General features: G+C 36.6%; 1 protein-coding gene across 3 annotated transcripts; it reads right to left on the bottom strand.

Moving 5' to 3' along the window:
• Window positions 1-1,811: 1,811 nt before the first annotated feature.
• LOC140665688 (uncharacterized) lies at window positions 1,812-20,995 on the bottom strand. Of its 3 annotated transcripts, XM_072892085.1 has the most exons (8): window positions 20,841-20,995; window positions 17,592-17,752; window positions 16,947-17,492; window positions 16,512-16,786; window positions 2,972-3,179; window positions 2,573-2,848; window positions 2,079-2,487; window positions 1,812-1,998 (listed from the first exon to the last, which is right to left on the bottom strand). In XM_072892085.1, exons 2-8 carry the CDS (start codon window positions 17,733-17,735, stop codon window positions 1,871-1,873), a joined length of 1,986 nt encoding a protein of 661 aa, XP_072748186.1. In that variant the 5' UTR covers window positions 17,736-17,752; window positions 20,841-20,995; the 3' UTR covers window positions 1,812-1,870. The 3 variants fall into 3 exon arrangements, with proteins under 3 accessions (XP_072748186.1, XP_072748184.1, XP_072748183.1); XM_072892083.1 differs by lacking the exons at window positions 16,512-16,786; window positions 16,947-17,492; window positions 17,592-17,752; window positions 20,841-20,995 and adding exons at window positions 3,912-4,085; window positions 5,650-8,091; window positions 8,170-12,944; XM_072892082.1 differs by lacking the exons at window positions 16,512-16,786; window positions 16,947-17,492; window positions 17,592-17,752; window positions 20,841-20,995 and adding an exon at window positions 3,758-3,884.
• Between the last annotated feature and the right edge of the window lie 789 nt (window positions 20,996-21,784).

The raw sequence follows: 21,784 nt of genomic DNA, 5'->3' as shown, positions 1-21,784 counted from the left end.
AAAAGTACCGTACTTCGAGCATGAGTATCGATTAAAATAAAGAATGAAATGTTTCCATTTCTCGTGAATATCCTTTCTTATTTTTGGCAAGCGTAAAGCGCGTCAAAAATTAAATTATAAAAAAAAAAAACAAGAATTTACAGAAAAATTTTTGACAGTTGCATAGAAGCGCGTGAACGTATCGCACCCGACTGTACACGTACACGCCACCCGTACAGGTGTCGCACGTTACGTATATGTACATGTATACATGACGTGTGCGCCTCGCGCGAGATACAAATTCATAAAATGTATGTGTGGGTGTGTACACAACTTACATACATATATATGTATATAAATATATAACTGCGATCGCAACACCCGGTGAAGAAACGAGGCCGATCGCGAGGCGCAACGACATATACAAAGTTCGACCAGCGCTGGCCCGACACGACTATGGCCACCCGCCTTTTGCACCCGCTTTAACCGTTTCTACCCAATTGGGTTGTCGAGGCGACAGGCGTGCGCCCGACGATGCTACGTAACGCAGTTGAGAGAGCTTGTGAACGAGATACGTCAGGGCCGTACTTTGTACATCGGAATAAGTCGTTGAACGCGCGATTCGGTTTTTTTTTTTTTTTTTTTTTTTTTTTTCTAACTATATTTTACCTTATTAGAAATGTAAAAAATACACGAATGTATGTGAATGCGTATATAAAAAAATATTAAATTGTAAATACATACAAATTTATAAATCGCAGATGAGGTAAATAATTTGCATATCGTTTCTTCCACATTTTTTCATTTCATCGTTAAAAGGGACAAAGATGTATAATTATTTTACGAGAAAAGAAACCAGTTTTGTATTCGATGTCGATTCTCGCAAGTGAACGGATTACGCACTGAAACAGAAAAGCGCATTTGTATTATTTATATATGGGATATAATAAAATGTGGAAGGTATCGATTTACTTCTATACGATACTGCCGTGCGGCGAGTGACGTGCGTTACCTCTCTACCGTTTATATGCAAAACGCACAGTATATTCTATGCAGTTTCGTAATGAGATTATTGATTTTTTTTTAAGAATTGCCGTCTCTCTCTCTCTCTCTTCAATATTTATCCTCCATCTTTCTCCGCTTCTCTCTCCTCGTCTACTTCTGTAGGTCGATGAGCCTCTGTCCTGTTCTAAACTCCGCAGTTCGGCCGCGCACGACGCACGCGTGTAACATCTCGCATAATTGAATATGCTACACTCCCGGACGATATCATCCGACCAGTGGCCGCGCGTATGCGAAGCTAACCAGCGAATTCTCCGTAATATCTACATACCCGGTGATTGTATTGATTTTCTAGACAGTATGTAAATTAGCGAGTCGCAATGTAAGTACGCGCGCGAACGAGAATTTCTGCGCAGTTTATGTTTCTCAACAAACATTTATGATTTATAGCTGTCATAAATCAAACCATCTGATTTTTTTCTTATTAATATGCACAAATTGATTTTTTTAAATTCTTGTTAATATCTGTACAATTATATATAATTCTATATTAATTATATCTATATACTTGCAGTATTATGTTACAAATGCAATTATAGTTACAAAATTATAAAAAAATATATTTTTTTTTTAAGTATTCAAACTTCATAAATATAGAAAGTCAATTTATATATTTAAAGTCTGTTTATGTATTAACTTATTATTAACTTAAAAAGTTGTTAAAATCAATTCAATTTTTATACTTTAAATTTAACTAATGCTATAATTGTATTTGTACATTTGTATAAATTTATATATAAAAGATAGGAAAGATAGGTAAAAAAAAAAAAAAAACATCAAAATATTTATTAAGTACACAATTTCCAACTTGCTATTGAGTTCATGTCGATCAAGATTGGAAATTCGGCTTTCCCTCGTAAGTACATCCCGATCTTTGTACAATTTGTGTTGCTGCCCAAATGCCACATTTTATGCATGTTTCTATATTTTTATCTTGTATAAGTTGTGCAATAAAACCTGAAACAATTGTTTCCAATTATAGTAACAAGTGTCTTCTTTGCTGTTGTATAATAGAAAGTCAAATTTCCTTTACTCACCTCCAACAAAAGCATCTCCAGCACCATTGGTATCTACAACCTTCTCTTCTGACAGTTTTATGATGGGATATTCTGTCACTGTTTCATCTTTGGCTAAAAGTACTGCTTCAGAACCTTGGGTTATGATAACTATCCTTTTCCTTTTGTCATTGATTTTCTCCATTTTTGATATCTTCAACGCAATTTGTTTTCTGTCTGTTATATTAAAATTGTTCTGTTTAGCAAATGCGTCCGCTTCTGTCTCGTTACCAAATAAGATGTCCACATAGGGAAGTGCAGCTAACATTGGCTTTTGAAAAAACTCGCATAGAAATGGGGCACTAAGATTCATCATGAACATTTTATTATTCTCATAAGCGTGTTTAGCCACTGTTTGTATAGATTCTGGACTAACTGTCAAGAAAAATCCCTAAAATATTGTCAAATTTTATTATACAGTATAGTACTTTATGATTATATATTTTTTGCTTATACCAAGAAATTTATACACTTACCGATAAGTAGATATATTTTGCAATATCTATTAGGTGCTTGTTTTCTGACTTTTCAATGTGCGATAGTGAAAAACAATTTGCTGCTGCTAAATTAGCACACAAGGAGCGTTCTTTTCCTGTAATAAGTACTGCACATGTTCCAGTTGGTTCTTGATCAGTGTATTGATACTGAACATTTAAACCATCCGTGGTTGCTTTATCCTCTAGAATCTTTGAATATTTGTCTCTTCCAACACAGCCCATATAAGTGGCAATTTTTGGTTTTTGTAAGAACCACTGTATAACATAAATACTGATTACATATTGCTTTGCAATTTTGAATTTTATTTCTCTTGCCAAAATAAATTTATCAGTATTTAAGTAATAATTTTATACTACTTAGTTTTAAGTATTACTTACTTGTGTCACTCTCATAGTATTCTGTACAGATCCACCCGCAATAAAATCAGCTTTGTACAAGTCAATTAATTCCTCGTATAAAGGTTTGTGCTTCTCCTCAGCAAGAATAGCATTATTAGGCTTTAGATCATACTTTTTTAAAAATTCGTAATCTACAGTTGCTGAAATATCGAGGAGAGGATTTCCCATGCCTAATAGTAGCCCTTCTCTGAAATAGATTATATATTAGTAAAATATTTTTATACCATTTATATCAGGTTTTTTTCTATATAATATATATAGAATTTTCTATATAATATATATAGAATTTTCTATATAATATATAGTTTATAAATATATAATAATATATAGTTTATAAAATTTAATGAAAAAATTAATTACACGTGATTATTCTTATTATTACAATTAATTCTTGCAATCAATTTGATGGAGACTCGATTAATAAAAAGTATTTGCAATATTATTAATAAAATATATATCGAATATATAATATAGCGAATTTCGATGTCGGTTTTTTTATTTATTTTTATCGTGGCTAAAATAGTTTCAAATTGAATTTCGCGCGCGGACACAAGATGAAATTGAATCGATAAGAATCAGCCTTAAGAATTACATAACCTGTATCACGTCTTTCGCCACACGGTTCAATTTCATTGTGAATATAACATCATTAATTATTCTTGTCAACATATAAGTAAAAAAAAACACGTTTTTGCAAATAATCATTTATCATCATTTAAAATAATGCTGTTTTCATTATCAGTCTCATCATCACAAGCTACTCACATCGTGATATACATAACCTTGACACTTTGACACCCTGTCATAACTCGAGAAAAAAAGATAGATTCACACTTTCGAACCGCGTGATATAGACGACAGATTGCAAGAGAAGAAAATAGAAGATGCATAACTATCCACGGCAAGATATTTATCTTACCGTAAGTTTTCAGCCATTTGTGCGGTGTTTGTATTCTCGTACGATCACGAGGGAATGCACTGGAATGCACCAAGGCCAAGGATGGTCTGCCGTGACGAGTTGCAAAGGCGCGCCACCGACGTTTCCTCCGGAATGACACAGATCCAATGGCAGCGATTTGGTTACACGTGGTTACTAAAAAAAATACTCTAATTCTGTAAACATATAATGTTATCACTAAATGTCACATGCGATAACTTGGAGATAAACTAAGAGATTAACAGAGGATTATGACTGAATATTTACTGAATATAAATCGTTATATAATCTGTATAATATACATTAATTTAAAATTCATTTATATTTATTAGGAATGATTATTCCTGACACTTACATAATACATGTAAATCGCATTCGTTTTAATATAACTATTTTATTTTTTCAATATATTATTTTTGATGATACTATCCTATATTTTTTATATTTGATAGCAGTATATGTATTTAACTTTTCACAGAATAAAGAAAAAAAATGTATTCAACTTTTATATAGGATAAAGAAAAATTGTATAGTGTAGTCATGAAAAGATCTAACTGTATGGTACTAGATACCCAGGTAGCACTGTTCGTTTTATAAACGTTTTCTAAACGTATCTAATACGAAAAGATGCGTTTAGAAAACGTTATAAAACGTTTATAAAACGAACATGTGCTACTTGGGTAATTATTAATTTTTTTTATATGAATGAGAAAATTTAAAACACAAATTAACTAAAGAAATAGAAAGATAATTATAATTCAAGTAAAATAATAATTTACTTGGAATATTTTATCAAATTTTATATAATTGCTAATATCAAATTATAACTTCTAATTCTAACATATCAGATACAAACACAAGAAAGGTTCATATATATGTAAATGGAGAATTCCATTCTCTTTTTTTCTCTCATTTTATATCTTATTATTTTACAATAAACCATACAATTGTTTGTGATATTAATAAATTGCTTTGATTTAAGTAAGACAATTGATATGAATTCTCTGAAATTAAGTCTAAGCCTTTTTATTGTTCAATTACATGACGAATATTTCTATGACCTAATATTTCTAGTACCTGATTTTTTTATATCAAAAATGCAACCTTCTGTAACATATTTTATACACGGCAATTTACTTACGATGTTATTTTAATTCTTTGTGATGAATTTATGACTAAATAAAAACAGAAAGCTTTAGAACCTTACTTATGCTTTACTTACCATTATGCGTTCACGTACTTTTATATTTTACAATCATTATTAATAAAACATTAAAATATACAAATTATGAAGCAAATTACCGTTGCTAAAAAATTATGTATAGACATTTTTATTTTATACTTTACGTGAAAATAAATTTTTCCCTATATCGCTATTTTTGATAGTAATGGAAATTATTAAATATAATTTTGAAGAAATTTCTTAATTTATAAATTAATAAATGACTAAAATTTTATCAAAAGGTATATTTTTGCTAGAAAAATGTAGGATTTTAAAGACTGGGAAAAAAAAAATATATATATATATATATATATCGTATAGCAGTTTTAATCTCAGTAAAAAGAGTAAACAAAAATGTACAAATGCGATCAATATTATCGCGATAATATAATGTTATTATTTATTAGGAGTATTTTATATCGAATATTTGTTATTCTTCTCCGGACTTTACAAAGATCATTATAGGCAGCGAGAGAAAATTATTCGTTCTTACGATACCTTCGTGCTCCTGTCGAGCAGAGAAAGAGAGAGAGAGAGAGAGACTTTCGCTTTAAGGCGAGATTCGGCTTGTGAGCACGTTGTAGAATATGTCGATCTCTCAGTTTTGTTCCTCATTTTACAGAAGATTCTCCTCGCATCTCGAGGAGATGGGCTCTCCTCTAAGAAGTGCCGCTTCTCCTAAGAAATAAAACATGACTCTCAAAGACGTTCGAATGGTACACGGGGGAATTAACATGTCATTTTTTTTCCTTTATTTTTTTTTATTTGCTTTCTTTTATCGGAATGATACCGAGAGGCTGCGTAGGGATGGACTTGCCTTGGATGCGGTAATACAGCCTCGTCTTTATTCTCACTGCCTTTCCATGTCTCTGTCTCTCTCGCGGTATCTTTCAATGTGGTACAGACTGCTGAACAATTACCTCTCGTTACACCATGTTGCTTCTTTTCATCAGACCTCTCTCGTCGCTTCTACTCTCGAAGCTCTCGTCTCACGAGCTTGGTTCACTCTCGGCTCCTTCGAAGTACATCCATCGTGGACGTAGCCGGTGTAGAGGGCTATCATCGAATCCTATATCACATATCATATTATAATACAGCGTGTTACAATTCCGGCGCGGTTTCTATCGGTTTTGCGCTTTTTTTGTCATAATGCGGCAATCGACACGTGTGTGTGTATGTGTTCGCTTTCCGTTTTTTATCACGCGAGGTCAAGGGATAACCCGTGTCTCGATGTGTCTGTTATTTTTCTCGGTTTCTTGTGTCGACCGTGTCTCCCTTAAAAATCCGTACACGGATCCGATCGGCGATTCACGGTCTCTAGTGACAACTCTGCCGAAGGACCGAGTACTTTTTTTCCTAAATGGTTGCGAAGATCTGTGCCGGCGTATCCGAGAGATATATCTCAGCGATACATCTCAGCTACAAGAGACTGGACCCGGAACTTCTCATCTTGTCGAGCTTCTCGGCCAGCGTGCGTCCCGAACCGTTTACAACTCGGGCTGCGTGATTTTATAGACGAAGACGGCGGCGGCGGCGGCGGCGGCGGCGACGGCGACGGCGACGGCGACGGCGACGACGGCGACGACGACGACGACGACGACGACGACGACGACGACGACGACGATGACGACGACGACGACGACGACGACGATGATGACAAAGCTGACGACGGCGACGACGATGCGACGAGATAAAGACGATGGCGACGACGAACCGCCGGAATCTCGTCCACGTATGGACTATGTATAGAGCAAGGACTGCAATCATCGGATAGGCCTTCTCTATCCGACAATCAAGTCCGGCACCGATGTTACCGTAATCCTCGAGAGTGCTTGCATTACAGCCGATACATCGCGTATCGAATATATCCGACGAAGCTCTCCGGTGTGCATGAGTCTCCATGTGTTCCCGAATCTGTTTATTTTCCCGCACGACGTATGTGTGATTCTCGCACGCGTGTATCATACGCGCGTGATTCAGTATCGCACATTTCCCCCGCGTATCCGCAACGAGCCTCGGGTTATTCGCCAAGTCTACGTATCGTGGATCGGGGGTTGATTTAAGCGGTATATTGTAGATAGAAGAGACTATAAATACCTTCAAAAGAATCTTCAAAAAATGAAAAAAAAAGAGAAAAAGGGATTTTAGTACATAAAATAAGATTGTCTCAAAACCAGTATGATAAATATTACTTATACTTATAGGAAGAGAGTTTGAGCATTTAAATGTCATTTTTTAAATTTAAATACATAAATTTAATATTCCTAGACGTGTATTTGAATTTAATTTGCTCAAGTTTTTAAGTAAATGTTAAGTTAGTCTTTAATAGATTCTCAAATCTTGAATTAAAGGATTTTGCTTGGTTCTGAGGCACCTTTGTATATGTCTCGTCGACGATCGTGCGCTCGGGGGTTTCTCGCTGTTGACGAAACGATTCCGTGCATTGATACGGTAAAGCCAAAGTTAACGCGGCATCGACGCACCGCTATGCACCGATCAAACTCGCAACTCTTGCGCAACAGAGCGGGGAGACGGGAGAAGGTCCGACCTCCTCTCTCGCGCCAACTTAGAATACGCAGATCGGCCGATCTTTCTCGATTCGGAATAGTCTACTTATTATCGGACAGGAGTCTGCTCACCACATCTCAGTATGGAGAGATGATTGAGTAGTGTGTGCCTGGTTCTACACGTTCGTGTTCCAACGTCACTCTGACACGAGGCTTGCTCGGTTATCTCTGTAGACACTGCACGGTGTCTCTTAAAGTAACTTTCTGGGGGGATTCACACTTTGGCTGTGACTGCGTATTAGACGTTACAGAACGTGGCCGGGCGCCTCTGCCTGCCGTTGGTCGGGTAGAAAAGCGAGTCTCTCTCTCTCTGTAGACCTTCAGCCAAGTCCGATTCTGTAGACCTGCTCAACCTCCGAGTCTGCAAGTTTGACTGGCACATAACACAATAAACATTACCATGTACATACTGATAACAATCAGATTAAAAGAGAAAAAAAGAAACATTTACTGCGTCATCTATTTACATTTACTTTCGTCTTCATCTGTGATATTTCTGGAAGCAGCAATATACTTTAACTTTGGCTTTAATCGAAAGTTTATGCAAGTGAACAATAGCCGCGCTATCATATAAAGATGTAATTGCGATAAAAGAGAATGGCAAAATCTTTCCTTGTGTCTACAAAATAAAGACAACATATTACTAATCGAGAAGAAGAATGAAAAACGATGCAATCTCCAAATTATATCAAATTATAACAGATTCATTTATATTATCATATATAACGTTTTAATATAGTTTGCAAATTCGTAAATTTTAAAATCCATATAATTTGAAAGATTAATCGGAAGGCTTTTCTTATTCTTCTCGAGTTTAAGTTTCAATCTATAAATACAATCGCTTTCGACGAATAAACTCACAATCAGTCTAGTTTGACAGAGCCAGCTGAAGGAGGGATGAATTCTCAGTCACAATTTAAGGAGATGTTCGCACATACTTTTTAAGATTTATTAAAAATAAAAATTTGTAAAAAACACACGTAAAATGATGCATCAGACATACAAAATAGGATCTCATCTCATATATTTACTAAGGCGAGAAGGGAATATGTAACAGACTTATTGGAATCCGATCTCTTTTTTTTCCAATGTTTTCCCGTTTTAAATATACACACATATATATAGAAAATTAATATTCCATGTCCGTGAATGCATGATGAAGCGACTTATTCGCGCTATATGCTAGCTCGTGTGCAACCACCTCATCCGCAGTGCCAATTGTTCTGTAAACATCAGTGATACAACGAACGATTTTACATAATGCTCGACCGATCTCGTTATGATAGCCCTTATTTCTTTAAAACAGCAAAAAGATAGTAGAGGAAACCAAAGATCGAAGTCGTTATAATCTTGGTAGGATTTAAACTTTTTTCCATGCCCATAAGTGCAAAAATGTGCCTCACAATTAATAGTCATTTCTTCGACATCAAAGTCTAAATTATAACGCGTTACAATTCCTGTTCTTTGATTGACTATTGAGGCTGGCACGAGAGATTACGGGACAGAGAAGAAAGAGAGAAGCAGACTCGTCGAAGAAATATACGTCTGAAGTTATGATCATCTTAAAAATGAAAAAAGATCGACAGCGATATATTAATTTAAGCATATTGCTCAATTAATATTCCAGACGAATAGAATGGGTATTTTACGATCAGAAATAGCGAGCAAACATGACAGATTTGTAAAGGTTCTATGAAGACCTTTGTAAGAGATTCGGATTATACAAAGTTTTTCTGTGTGCTTTTATAATCAGACTGATTTCCAAGAGTTAATTAAAAGAATTCGAGGGAAAAGATTGCGTTGCTGATTTTCAAAAGTTTCTTTTGTCAATTCAAGGTAACGCGTGCTGAGAATGTTACGTTATATAAAAATGTCGAAACCATCCTTTCAATCATATAAATACAAGAAATCTACAAGTTTTCAATTTTGAAAATTTCAAAAATTTATACAATTAAATCCCAAGATATTGAGACATTTGATATTGAAAAAGGCATCATATAAAATAAAATCAATTTAAAAAATATTAATAAATAATTTTTTATAAAATTTTTGCTGTGCGAAAATTAAACTCCTAAATCTGTCAATGAATCTATATGGCTGGCGAGATTTTTGGTAATTTTGAAATTCTTCGCATTTATATATATATGTCATAGAATGAATGAATTGAAACCCTTTTGTCGTCAGATATCCATTGCGACAAATTAAAATTTTTCAACATTCGTCATATGAAAGTATCAGAAACGAAATCCAGCAACGATTAACGACAATGAATTGTACAATTATGCATTCAACTAATACGAAAATATTACATCTCGTATACGTGTGTTTCTACTTTCTCCACGCTATCGAGAATAAAATGTTTGCGGAAATAAAAGACAGGATAAGATTTCGACAGGATATTGCATGACAAAATTGAGAAAAAAAAAAAAAAAACAATTGTTAAAATAGGACTGTGCACACGTAAATGTGAAATAGTCCTTGAAATTTTGTAAAAACCTCTAATTTCCAATGTAATGCGAGTGACACAGTGCAACATCTATCCGGAACAAGACTTTTAGACGGTACTCATTAAAAATTGAACAAATCTTCCCGAACGCGCCCTTTAATTATTCATGCATCAATGAAAATTGGTTAAAAAAATTTCATTCGTTTATTATCATTAATTAAATCAATGTTAGAAGAAGGCAGAGAGAGAGAGAGAGAGAGAGATTGCACTGTATCGCAATTAAATAAAAATATAAAAAAATAGAAATTCGTTCGATGGAGAACATCGCAGAACTCTGCCTGTAAATCGACTGTCAGACTTGGAGTTTCCGAGACGCGCGCGCACAAGGATGGCAACAGAGTAAAACACGAGCGAATAACGCCGTGCGCGTTTCGGATCGAGATGTTGACGAATCTTTGTTGAGCGAGCGCGAGACGGAAACGCGCGCGCGACGCAGGAAGCCAGCGCGCGTCCGATCGTACCCGATCAAAACTTTCATGATGGAAAAGGGTTTTCGACGGGTTTTTGTTAGGATGGTTTATAGTTGCTGGCAAAAAAGGGGTACATCGCGAGAGAAAGAGAGAGAGAGAGAGAGAGAAAGAGAGCGGTCAGTGTGATGTAATTAAAGAAACACGCAGTATACGTCGTATTTTTTTGTGAATTTCACAAATACATTGTTATTACATATCTCTTATATTCAGTATCATTATTATTATTATTATTTGTATCGTGGTTATAATTTACATAATCTTTAATGAAAAAACACGATCGTTTTCAGCAAAAAAAAAAAAAAAAACCCAAAGGCGTAGATGGGAGAATAGAAAAAAAAGACTTACAGCAAATATCTACGCTCGAAAAAAGAAACGAAAGTGCGATTATTACAGACTACAACACGTTTTTTTTTTTTATATGTCGGAGTTAATCCTACGTTAATAAAAAGATTATGTTACTATATGCTAACGATAATGTTCGGCCATTCAGGTTTCCCATACAGAATCGGCGCATCCTACCGGGTCTAATATAAGTCCAATTATATATAATTCCTTTTTGCGATAAAAGCGGGAAACAGCATTGTGGAAATCGGTTTTTTTTCTTGTCGAACCTACACGCTTACCCCCTCCCATTTGGAGAAAGATTTTGAACGCTTTTATTTTTCTTTTTTTCTTTTTTTTTTTTCTTAAGCACGGCCTACGTCTTCTCGATACTTTTTCGCGAACATGCTAAAAGTTACTAATTTACGCTCTATACAATGTATCTGTCAAAAATAACATTACTTATCAGGACGACATGTACACAATCGTTTCGGAAGATGAGGCCTGCTATCAATTTGAATGATATTTCAAATTCGCCGACTTCAAGACTGAATATACAATTGTTCGCAAAGTACTCTTCCGCATTTTTGTTTTTTATTTAAGAACCGCGTCGCGGCTTTTCGCTGGTGAATCTATTTATTTGAATCATAAAAAAGAATAGAGCTCCGATCGAGATACGCGAGGCGGCTAATCGACGAGATCATTAAATTAACGCGAGCAAAAAATCATGACGCATACCTAATACAATTTATCCGCATTTTTTCTGCGATTTTAAGAAACACAGTAGTATTCATAGTCATTTTTTGAATATAAATTTATTTATGAATACATTGAATCAGAAAATTCTTATTTGCTCAAGTAATTCTTGATTACATGCATACATTTTTCAAATAATAACTATGAGTATCCCTTACAGCATCCCTTGGCATCGTTGTACGAATGTTCGCGCTATTTTCGACGGAGGAAAAGTGTCATACACATTCATTTGGCATAATAACTAAAAATCGACGGGAATCCCGCGGACAACGCTTCTCGATCAGGACGTCTTTTGCTCTAGCTCTATTGCGCGGAGATAATCGGTACAATATTATACGAATAAGATCTATCAATGGTGAATTACGCTGTGTCTGCGATCGATTGTTAATCGTTCAGCAACTTTTGCGGCGAGGTGCGACGCGTCCGCGCGCGACAAGGGTCTATCGATTACTGCGCAGCGAAGAGAAACAGGCCAAGGTAACGGATCATCGTCAGAGGAAACCGAAACAATCGCCGCAGAATACAACCCCACCGGAATGCTCGTCGATCCCATATTTCCCCCCCCCCCCACCACCCCGAAAATCAAACGTTTAAATTAATTTTATACTAAAGATTTACGTTCTTCCCGCAAACGAGTAAGAGATAAAAACATTTGTCAAAAATACTTGTTGAGAAATGTCGAGGATCGAGGAGTCTCCACGGTGGAGGAGCTACATCGAGTTCTTAATGTCGAGGATCACTTTAACTGTGATTTTATACAAATGTATGACGTAGAGGGAGGAGTGCCGGGTAAGAGGTCCTAAAGACAAGATAGTTGATAATAAGAGAGATACGAAGGGATCGATAAGCCGGGAGTCTCGGAGAGATACAAGGGAGATTTCGTCGGTTGGGAGAAGAGATAATTCGGATGATATTTTCTATTGTTTGTCTGTCTCTGCTACTGGTTGTATTTCGTTTTGCATTTAGCTCTCTATTTTTGTCTCCGTTTTTTCGCCTAAATAAAGCGCACTGCGGGTAACACTTGTTCTCATAGAGCGGGCGGCAGATCTTCACGCGTGCAGTTCGCAAGACGGCCAAGAGTATCTCGGTTCCGAGGCTTCCTGCTAGCGACAGACAGACCCGACGGACCGACGGCGACCGACAGAGACCGATCCGAGCCCGACGCGACGATTTAGTATGGTGCGAACCGGCGCGACGGCGATGGCCCTCGTAATCCCGGTCTGGTAATCAAAATTAAGCCACGTCAGTCACACGAGATATCGATGATACGGGTTAAAGCACGGATAAATATAGATTGAAAATGTAAAATGCTGTAATACATTTGCGTGGTACGAGAGAAAACAGAAGAGAGAGATAAAGAAATGTAACAGAGCGTAACAATATGTATGTAGAGTGAAAACTTATAGTAAAATATACATAACGAGACAAAAAATGTAAAAAAAAAAAAAAAAGTAAAAAGAGAAAAAAAAAAGAAAAAAAAAAAAGAAAAAAAAAGAGAAAAAAAGGACAGCAGCTCGAAAAGTACCTCGTTTTTCTCGCTAACTTTTTTACTAATTCTTTCGTTTTGCAATAATAATAATGTTTGCGCGAGTTAAATATTTTTTTTTTCTTCATCTTTGGAGCACTCTTCTTTATGAAAGATCGCATTACGAAAAGAAATATTCTTTATTCGTTACTTTGTTCTAATAGAATAAAGCAATATTTTCGCATTATGCAATTTTCAATAATTCTAATTAAATGATATTAAAATTTCTTCTACCACTAATTGCAATATATCAAATAGAATAACAGTGGCGTGTTTAATACTTTTTAAATCAAAAAATAAATAAAAGTCGCCTTGACATGATCGTAACATAAAGAAGAGAGCAGCTTATTATATCTCAGATCTACATCGCGGTTTATGAGAAACGGGATTTCAATTCGGGCATAATATTATAACCCAATGGCACTTCACTCTACTTACCTACGCTCTTCAAACGAATCTCGGCTGAAGTCCTCGTACATGCCTCTACTATAACAGCGGTATAATATATAATCGAATCTACCAATGAGATCAACATATACCATATATTGGCTCCCTTGTCCAAGGCTTAACTTTGTGAATTAGTCCCTGTATATATACACATACATACATACATTATATATATATATGTGTATATATATATATATATATACACACACACATATATATACATATATATGTATTCTCACGTGCAAAGGAAAGAGTCGCGTGCCTCGCCTAATATGACTTTGGATCGGGGACAGAACTATCGAAGAACTAGACACAGATCATTATGATTAGTTAGAAAATCTGCCGTGAAATATTTCCTATTCCTCTACATTAATATACACGCGCACATCAGATTAATGTACGTGTGCGTGTAAAGGAGAAATTTGATTTTCATCAAAAAATCATTAAAAGACTGAAAAGTCTTTGGTACTCTACAATTAAAAATCGTTTATACAGACTAGAGTAAAAAAAAAAAAATGCAAGATGTTTAAAACTACAAAACCTACGAAAGTGGAGAACAAGCAATTATAGTAAGTCGCTATCTGCACAACTCTTTGATTTGATTGATAGTTTGAGAAACTTTGTCAAAGTAAAAAGGAAGGCTAATATGGGTAAAATGTGGAATATAGATAGTCATATGAGGCACAGACAGCGGTAGACTGGATTTTTAACCCATGCGATTTGCAAATTACAGCTTCTCAAAAACAACAAGAATGTATGATTATAACAAATAAGAGCCACTTACAGCCCAGGCTGGGATCATATAAAGGTAATAAGGTGGTAACGTGCAACAACAAATTCAAAGTACTTAGAAAAACTGAGAAATTCAATCTCAATTCTGTTTTCTATTTGAACGTTGCGAATGGATTTACATACATGAAAAGCTTTGAACCTCGTGAGTAGAAGTCAGCTTCAAGAACTATGGATTGTAATTTCGAGGAATACGAAAGACGAAATCGGAATATCTTCGCGACACTCGTTACCTTTTATGTGAAATTTTTCGTCGATTGAATAATATATGGCAATACTACGAAATTCAAAACACAATAATGCGATAATCCACTGTGATACAGATGAAAATTTTGCTCCTTAATTTAATATAATAGGTACGATTGTAAACTAACAAAATGGGAAAAAAATCATTGTATAGTTAAAGGCAGGAGATTAGATTTTCATATTATTTACGACTTAGAAACCAGGTATACCACACAAAGACAGAAAATGTACCATTTTTTATCATTTTACATAAAAGATAAAAAAAAGAAAAAAAGAAAGAAAAAAAACCAAGAGATAGAAGGAAAATTTATTTAATTTAAAAATTCTTTGTTAACATCACATCTTTACGGATGCATTATAACATTTTACTATCACAGAATCAGTATCACGTGATCCAAATCAATAAAAGAAATCATCTTTGCACATGAAAAAATTGAAGTGAGAATCGATGCTTTATAAATTTATCGTAAACTTGCGGAATTGGCTTGGAAATATTATGGGAGATGCCGATGTGTAGAAACTTACTGGTCCAAATCGTCTGGAGAGCTGGTTTCTACTTACGATACGTTTCAAAGACAATCGATTCGATGCGCCATTCCAAAATCGCGTCAGCCCTGTTTCTTTTTGTTTCTATCTACAGCGTATGATAGTTCGGTTTAAAATTGCAGATCGCATCCTGGTTCGCGGTAGTGCGATCAAGAAATTCTAGTTCGCATTCCTTAGGAACGTTTCTTCATCCCAGGCCTCCGCGCCACTCCCGGTTGAGTGATGTGCGTAATAAGGAGCGCTTGAAACACAAAGGATGTTCAGTGAGAGACATACAGGCCAATCCCGCAGTTAATGCCATGGAACAAGAGAGTCTATGAACTAGGACATCCCTAGAAGAGCAGTCGACATGTTCAAGGCACAATCAGTCGAGACCCGAAAAGTTTCGAACCACCATGGGACGCAGACGACGTATAGGCGACTGCTACATATTTCTGACGCGATTGTTTGTTGTTACAGCGACAAGAACGAGGCGTGACTACTCGCTAACAAAATGAGTCAAAGACTTACTCTTGTACGACTTGAACGCTGACCCGGGACTGTCTCTCTAGGGTTGCCCGCGTTCATGGACAAAGATGGTACGCCTGAGGTGCACTGAAATTTAGAATGTACAGAAACGTCCAAGCGTCATATAATTAACATTTCACTACGATGGAGTCTGCACTTGTGTAGGCGTTGGGTCGACACTCGTACGTGTATAAAAAATACTAAAAGTCTTAAATCTCAAGTATGAGAAAGTAAGATTTTGCATAGACGATAACGAGTCATGCGTTGTAATGTGTCGCGCAGTAATATTGTTGGAAAGAAGAAGTTCCGTTTCGGCATCTTATAATAAAAAGTAAGGTAAAAGGAAGAAGTATGAAAGAGTTTATTTTAAGGAAAAAGGATGAAAAAAGTAGAGGTTAGGTTTATATAACAAGATAAGCATTGTGGAACATTGCAAATCTCGCGATCGCCTATCCAGATTTAACATTCGTTACTACGTGGGACAAAAAAAAGAAATAAGGAGAAAAAGATTAAGGAGATAAAGATGAAATATATATGACAAAAGAAAGAATACGACAGATTAGAAAAAAATGTCGACGAATCACCGAACCCCAATTCGCATGAGCTGTTAATCCAGCCTGGAACGTTCACAATGTTAAGTCGGACGATTGGGCAGTTGATACGCCGGATACGCTACTCACCTGAACCGGCCATTGTTGCCACTTGGAGGGGGTGATCGGCGGCTGAACATTCCATACTCGTTACCACGGGAGAAGCCAGTGTCGCGCATGGATCCCATACCTAGAGGAGGCATAGGAGGCATTGGGTCTCGTCTTGGTGGTAGAGGCATTGGTGGAAAGTCTAGCCCGCACATGGAACTTCCCATGTCACAGGGCCCTGTCATACCCGTAAACCGCCTCTCGTAGAGATCCCTGGTGTCCTCGAATCCTCGCCGGTCGTAGTAGCTTTCGTAGTCCTGTTAACAGACAAAATTCCAAAGATTAATAAACGAAAATCCTGTGTCCCGAGTGTAATCGCTCACATTATCTATTACTATCAACAAAGGCATCGATAAGATGATTCGAATATATTGCACAACGATAAATATGTGAAATTTGACGAGAAGGGAAACTTACTCCAAAGCGGCCACCTCCCATGAGCCGGTCCCGAAGGAAAGGTGGCGGTGGGGGTGGAGGATATGGATCACGTCCAAACATTCGATCTCTATATCCATTCCTGTCTGGACCACCCCCCATACCTCCCTTGGGACATTCCTTGGACCAGTGACCGCCTCGTCCGCATCGATAGCATTGTTCCGGATCACCCATTCCTGGCCTCTGTCGCACGCGGCTGGTAGATATCTGCACTTTCATCGGCTGTCCGTCTACGATCTGACCGTTCAACTCCTTGATGGCATCATTCACGTCGCCCGTCGCTTCAAGATGAACAAAACCGTAGTTCCTCACAATGTCGCATTCAACAACCGTGCCATACTTGGCAAACAATTCGCGCACTTGCGGCGCTTTCGTATTATCTGTGAGATTGCCGACAAAGATCTTTGTCGTAGGAGTGTTGGGGCCCTTACGACTCTTTGCGGCTTCGCACTTTATCGGTTGTCCATGGACCATATGTCCATTCAAATTCTGTATGGCATTTCGTCCTGCTTCCTCATTTTCCATATGCTACAAAATAAAACGTGTAATTTCATTATCAATTTTGCTAAGCATATATCATCTAATTTCTACTAATCCAAATACGATTCACATTAATACAATACTTACCACAAATCCATAATTCTTTACCACGTCACATTCCACAACCTTGCCGTATTTCTCAAATAGTGGCTTTATATCCGCATTTGAAGTCTTGTCGGCTAAATTACCAATGAAGATTTTAAATGTGCCAACGCTGCTAAAACCTGGCATTTTGCGGCTCGTAGAACCTAATGTTACAAAAATATATAATTAGACTAGAAATACTTCTCCTTAATCCCTTCTACCATTTACTTTTGATATAATTGGATTTGCTTTGTATTATTTTGCCTTTTTTAAATTTTGTAATATGTTACTGCATTATATATTTATCAAAATATTATTCGCAATAAAATTAATTTATAGCAATTTTTAATTATAACAATAAGACATGTAGAGCTATTGAATTTTCAGGGAATTAATAGTGATTCCATTTTGCAGTAATTAAACCATAAAAATAATAGAAATTTGTACGTAAAATATTTTACAAGCGACGAAAAATATCGAAGAACCCATACATAAAATTCTCTCATTTACTAGACGCAGTCATTTTATTATTTTCGTCGTCTCTCATTCGATATTTTTCTGCCTATTTATGCATCTTATGACTGCTACATGTAATTTTCAATTATTTATTGTACAATTATATGCTCCTGATATATGACGTGATAGCAATCTATCTTATTTCATCCCCATCATATTTATTCCATTATGGATTCCACTATGGATTTCTTCAAGCGCCGCACAGCGTCGTCCGAGTATCGAAACCGTATAATATCGGCAAATATAAATTTCAATGCTGTACAATAACAATCTAAACATATGAAAATGTTTGATCCTTATTTATATATGTATATATATTTATTCGGGAACCAAATTAATCCTAATTACGCCATTTTGAATGTTGCGCTAGGGCAAAATAGCGAACGTGATTTCGAAAGTACATAAACGCCATTCAGTCGCATTGTATCCTGCTTCAAGGTTACCCGAAATTACAAACAATAAATTTTTTCCCTCCCCCCCCCCCCCCAAATATTTCAACTATTGTAACTCTCGGCTGAAATATTCTATCCCTCGTTTGATGCAATCTGTCTCAAAACACTTCGTGTTCTTCCCTCGAGATTGAATTGGAGAGGAATCGGAAGAGGCGACGCGATCGTTTGGTTTCGACGCTTTCCTCCATCTTGCCGAGATTGCACCCGCGCGAGTCGCCGAGCCGCTGTCAAGTAACCAATTTACGCATAAGAAAGAAACTTCCTTCCCTTTGGTTCTTTATACAAGCGTATACTCGAATATCGCCCGAGATACGTTAAACCAGCTCGTTATAATCCGCCCTTGTGCGCGGGCCCACGTGATTGTACGTAAATGCTCGGGGCTGAGAGGAGGATTTTCCGCGCCGCACCCGGTGAAAGTACATACATACCTGCGATCGGATGTTCCTCACGATATTGAACCGGTACACGAGAGATACTCGACTAAAGGACTAGCGCGAAACTCGCGGAAAGTCGATCGCGCGCTGAACGATTCGCGCGGAAACGCAAAGGAAACTAATGCCGGCCGTGCTTGAACACGCGATGAAACGAGAAGCAGTAATGGCGGGCCGTCTCGCTCGCTGCGTCGTTCGGGTCGCGTCGCGCGTTCCTCAACTCATCGTGCGCCCGCCTGTCGCGACGTCAGCGCCGCCAGAAAGCAACCAATCACTAGCGGCGCCGGGCGAGCGCGGGAGAATCCTACTGCGCCTCTCCGCAGCCGCTGCCATCTCTCCGAATTATTCAATCGGAAATACATCGCGCTTCCTTCTGTGCGCTAAACGGAGCGGGAAGAAGCGCCCGTATATATCTATACTGCAATTACTATGCGTCGTTTTTTCGTTGCACGATTGCGTGTACCCATATGACGAAATGTAGACATGTATATAGATTTCGAGGAAAATTACGGGAAATGCAGACTTTTGTATCTCAATGTCGATCTCTGAAGTATTTACAAAGAGAGATTTTTAATCGTTCTTCCGCAATGCATATATGTTTACATTGCAAAATATACTTTCAACAGCTTGCATATATTTGTTTGTAAACCATCATGAATAAAAGATACATTTATTCTAATTTTTTTACCTTCATAACAAATGAGAGAAAAATCTATATTTAGTAATGGTAGTAGTAGTAATAGAAACTTATCTATTCAATTTGATGAATATGTAGACAATGTATTAATTCATGCTAGTATTTCTCGATACGATATTTTTAGAAATAACGTCAGAGTGTGTGACGAGATACTTTGTTTCCTTGATGCTAGATTTTCACAAAGTCAATAAATAAATAAACGAGTTATTTACTTTGTTGTTTCTTTTTTATAACTACAAAGAAATAAATAACCTGTTACTCCCGAGGATTAATTAGACTTATTTAATTCAATCTATTATTTAAACGAATATTTTTCAATAATAATGATTGGTAACTGGCCAAATATTCGACAAACTACGTGGAATTTGCTGCAAAAGAATACGCAATAATTGGAATTTTGCCAAATGTGCATATTGCAGCATTACCAGCTTTGTCATAACGAATAAAAAAAAAAAAAAAAAAAAAAAAAAACATAAAAGTGCTGTAATCGCATTTGTACGACTATCGTCAAGAATGTTAAACGCGACTCATCATTTCGGATACGTGGGGTTGCGACAAGTTGGCGTGGAAAATTACCGCAACGGAGATCGTATGATTGCGCACGAGTGTGATAAAGACGGAGAATGCATTCGTAGAAGCGTCATTTCGTCGATAAGTTTCATCTCGCCGACGCGATAGACGACAGTATATCGGCAGTATTGCCGATATACCATCGTCGAGTTCAGATTCCGGCGTCGTGAGAAAATGAAATCTCTCGCATATTCGCGACAAAAACGCGGTACGATTAACGAGGAAAAAAAAAAAGAAGAAAAAAAAAAGAAAAAAAAAGCTGCATTAAAAACAAACTCGACGAAATTGTACCGACGAGCGAGCGTGCGTGCGTGTTTAATCGACCAAAACCGTCGGAAAAGAGATGAGAAGCCACGTTAATCAGTTAGAGTTTTGTATCACGACGTCGCGGAAATAAATTCTTTATATACTAGGAATGTTGGAGTCGCACCGGCCGGGTGGACATTGAGCGGAATGGAATGCTCGTCCAAGGTAGCGTATCTCGAGCTACGCGATCGCGATCGCGCTCCCGCGATTACTTGCGCACGACGCGGTCGCGCGCCTAACAATTTTAGCACATCGATGCGAGGATGGTTGATATACTCACCAAGTCGGTAGGCTGTAAAACTGCTAAAACTGCGCGATACACACGCGATACGACGCGAACCACACGCTTGTGAGATAAAAGATGGCGAAACGGAAATGTGCAGCGACGCGAAGAAACGCTCACGTCAATCAATGTTTCCTGTACTGCTGCCAACCTAATCCTAACCTAACCGCTGGCCATAGACGATAGATACAACAGAGAGGCTTCTCAACCAATTAATAAAGACGTTGTTAAATTTGTAAACGTCTTGCTTGGCTTGTAAGAAACTTTCCAAGCTGTAGAAATTCTCTAATTTATAGTATGATAATTATAATATTATCCTAATGGATTTATATTATATAAATTCTCCATAATTGAGGATATTTTTGTTCTTGAAAACAAACTCTCCTATTGGTTATCGAGTATCGAGAAAACAAACCTTCCTATTGGTTATCGAGTATCGGACCTAAAATATTAAGTGCAATGTTAATCTTCTATAGATATAATATATGAATACCTTACATCATATACATTGTGTATTCAAACGTTGAAGAAAGGAAATAATTTAATTTATTAGAAAGTGCAAGTAAAAGAAACAGACTCGTTTCTATTAAAAAGTCATCAATTTGATATTTTAAATAAAAACGACTAGTAAGTAGAGCAATTTTCCTTATCTTATATCTAATATTATAATACTTATATTTGATCTATAAAAAAATTAAATGTCTCATGTATCTTTCAACAAATGAAGAAGATACCCGAAAGAAATGACATAATTGTTAAAAATATAAATTTGATATTATTTTCAATAATATTTTCTACATCATCGTTTTCATTGTTTTGTTTAATGATAATTAATGCGCTTAGAGCAGAAAAATATTTAATATCTTTATCACATATTACAACAGAAATACATTCAGAATTCGTAAAAAATATCTCGAGTTTAGCAATATTTGAGAAAATTT

This window comes from Anoplolepis gracilipes, chromosome 5, assembly GCF_047496725.1.
Source record: "Anoplolepis gracilipes chromosome 5, ASM4749672v1, whole genome shotgun sequence".
In the NCBI taxonomy this organism is placed as follows: domain Eukaryota; kingdom Metazoa; phylum Arthropoda; class Insecta; order Hymenoptera; family Formicidae; genus Anoplolepis; species Anoplolepis gracilipes.
This window is presented reverse-complemented; position numbering and strand designations above follow the sequence as displayed.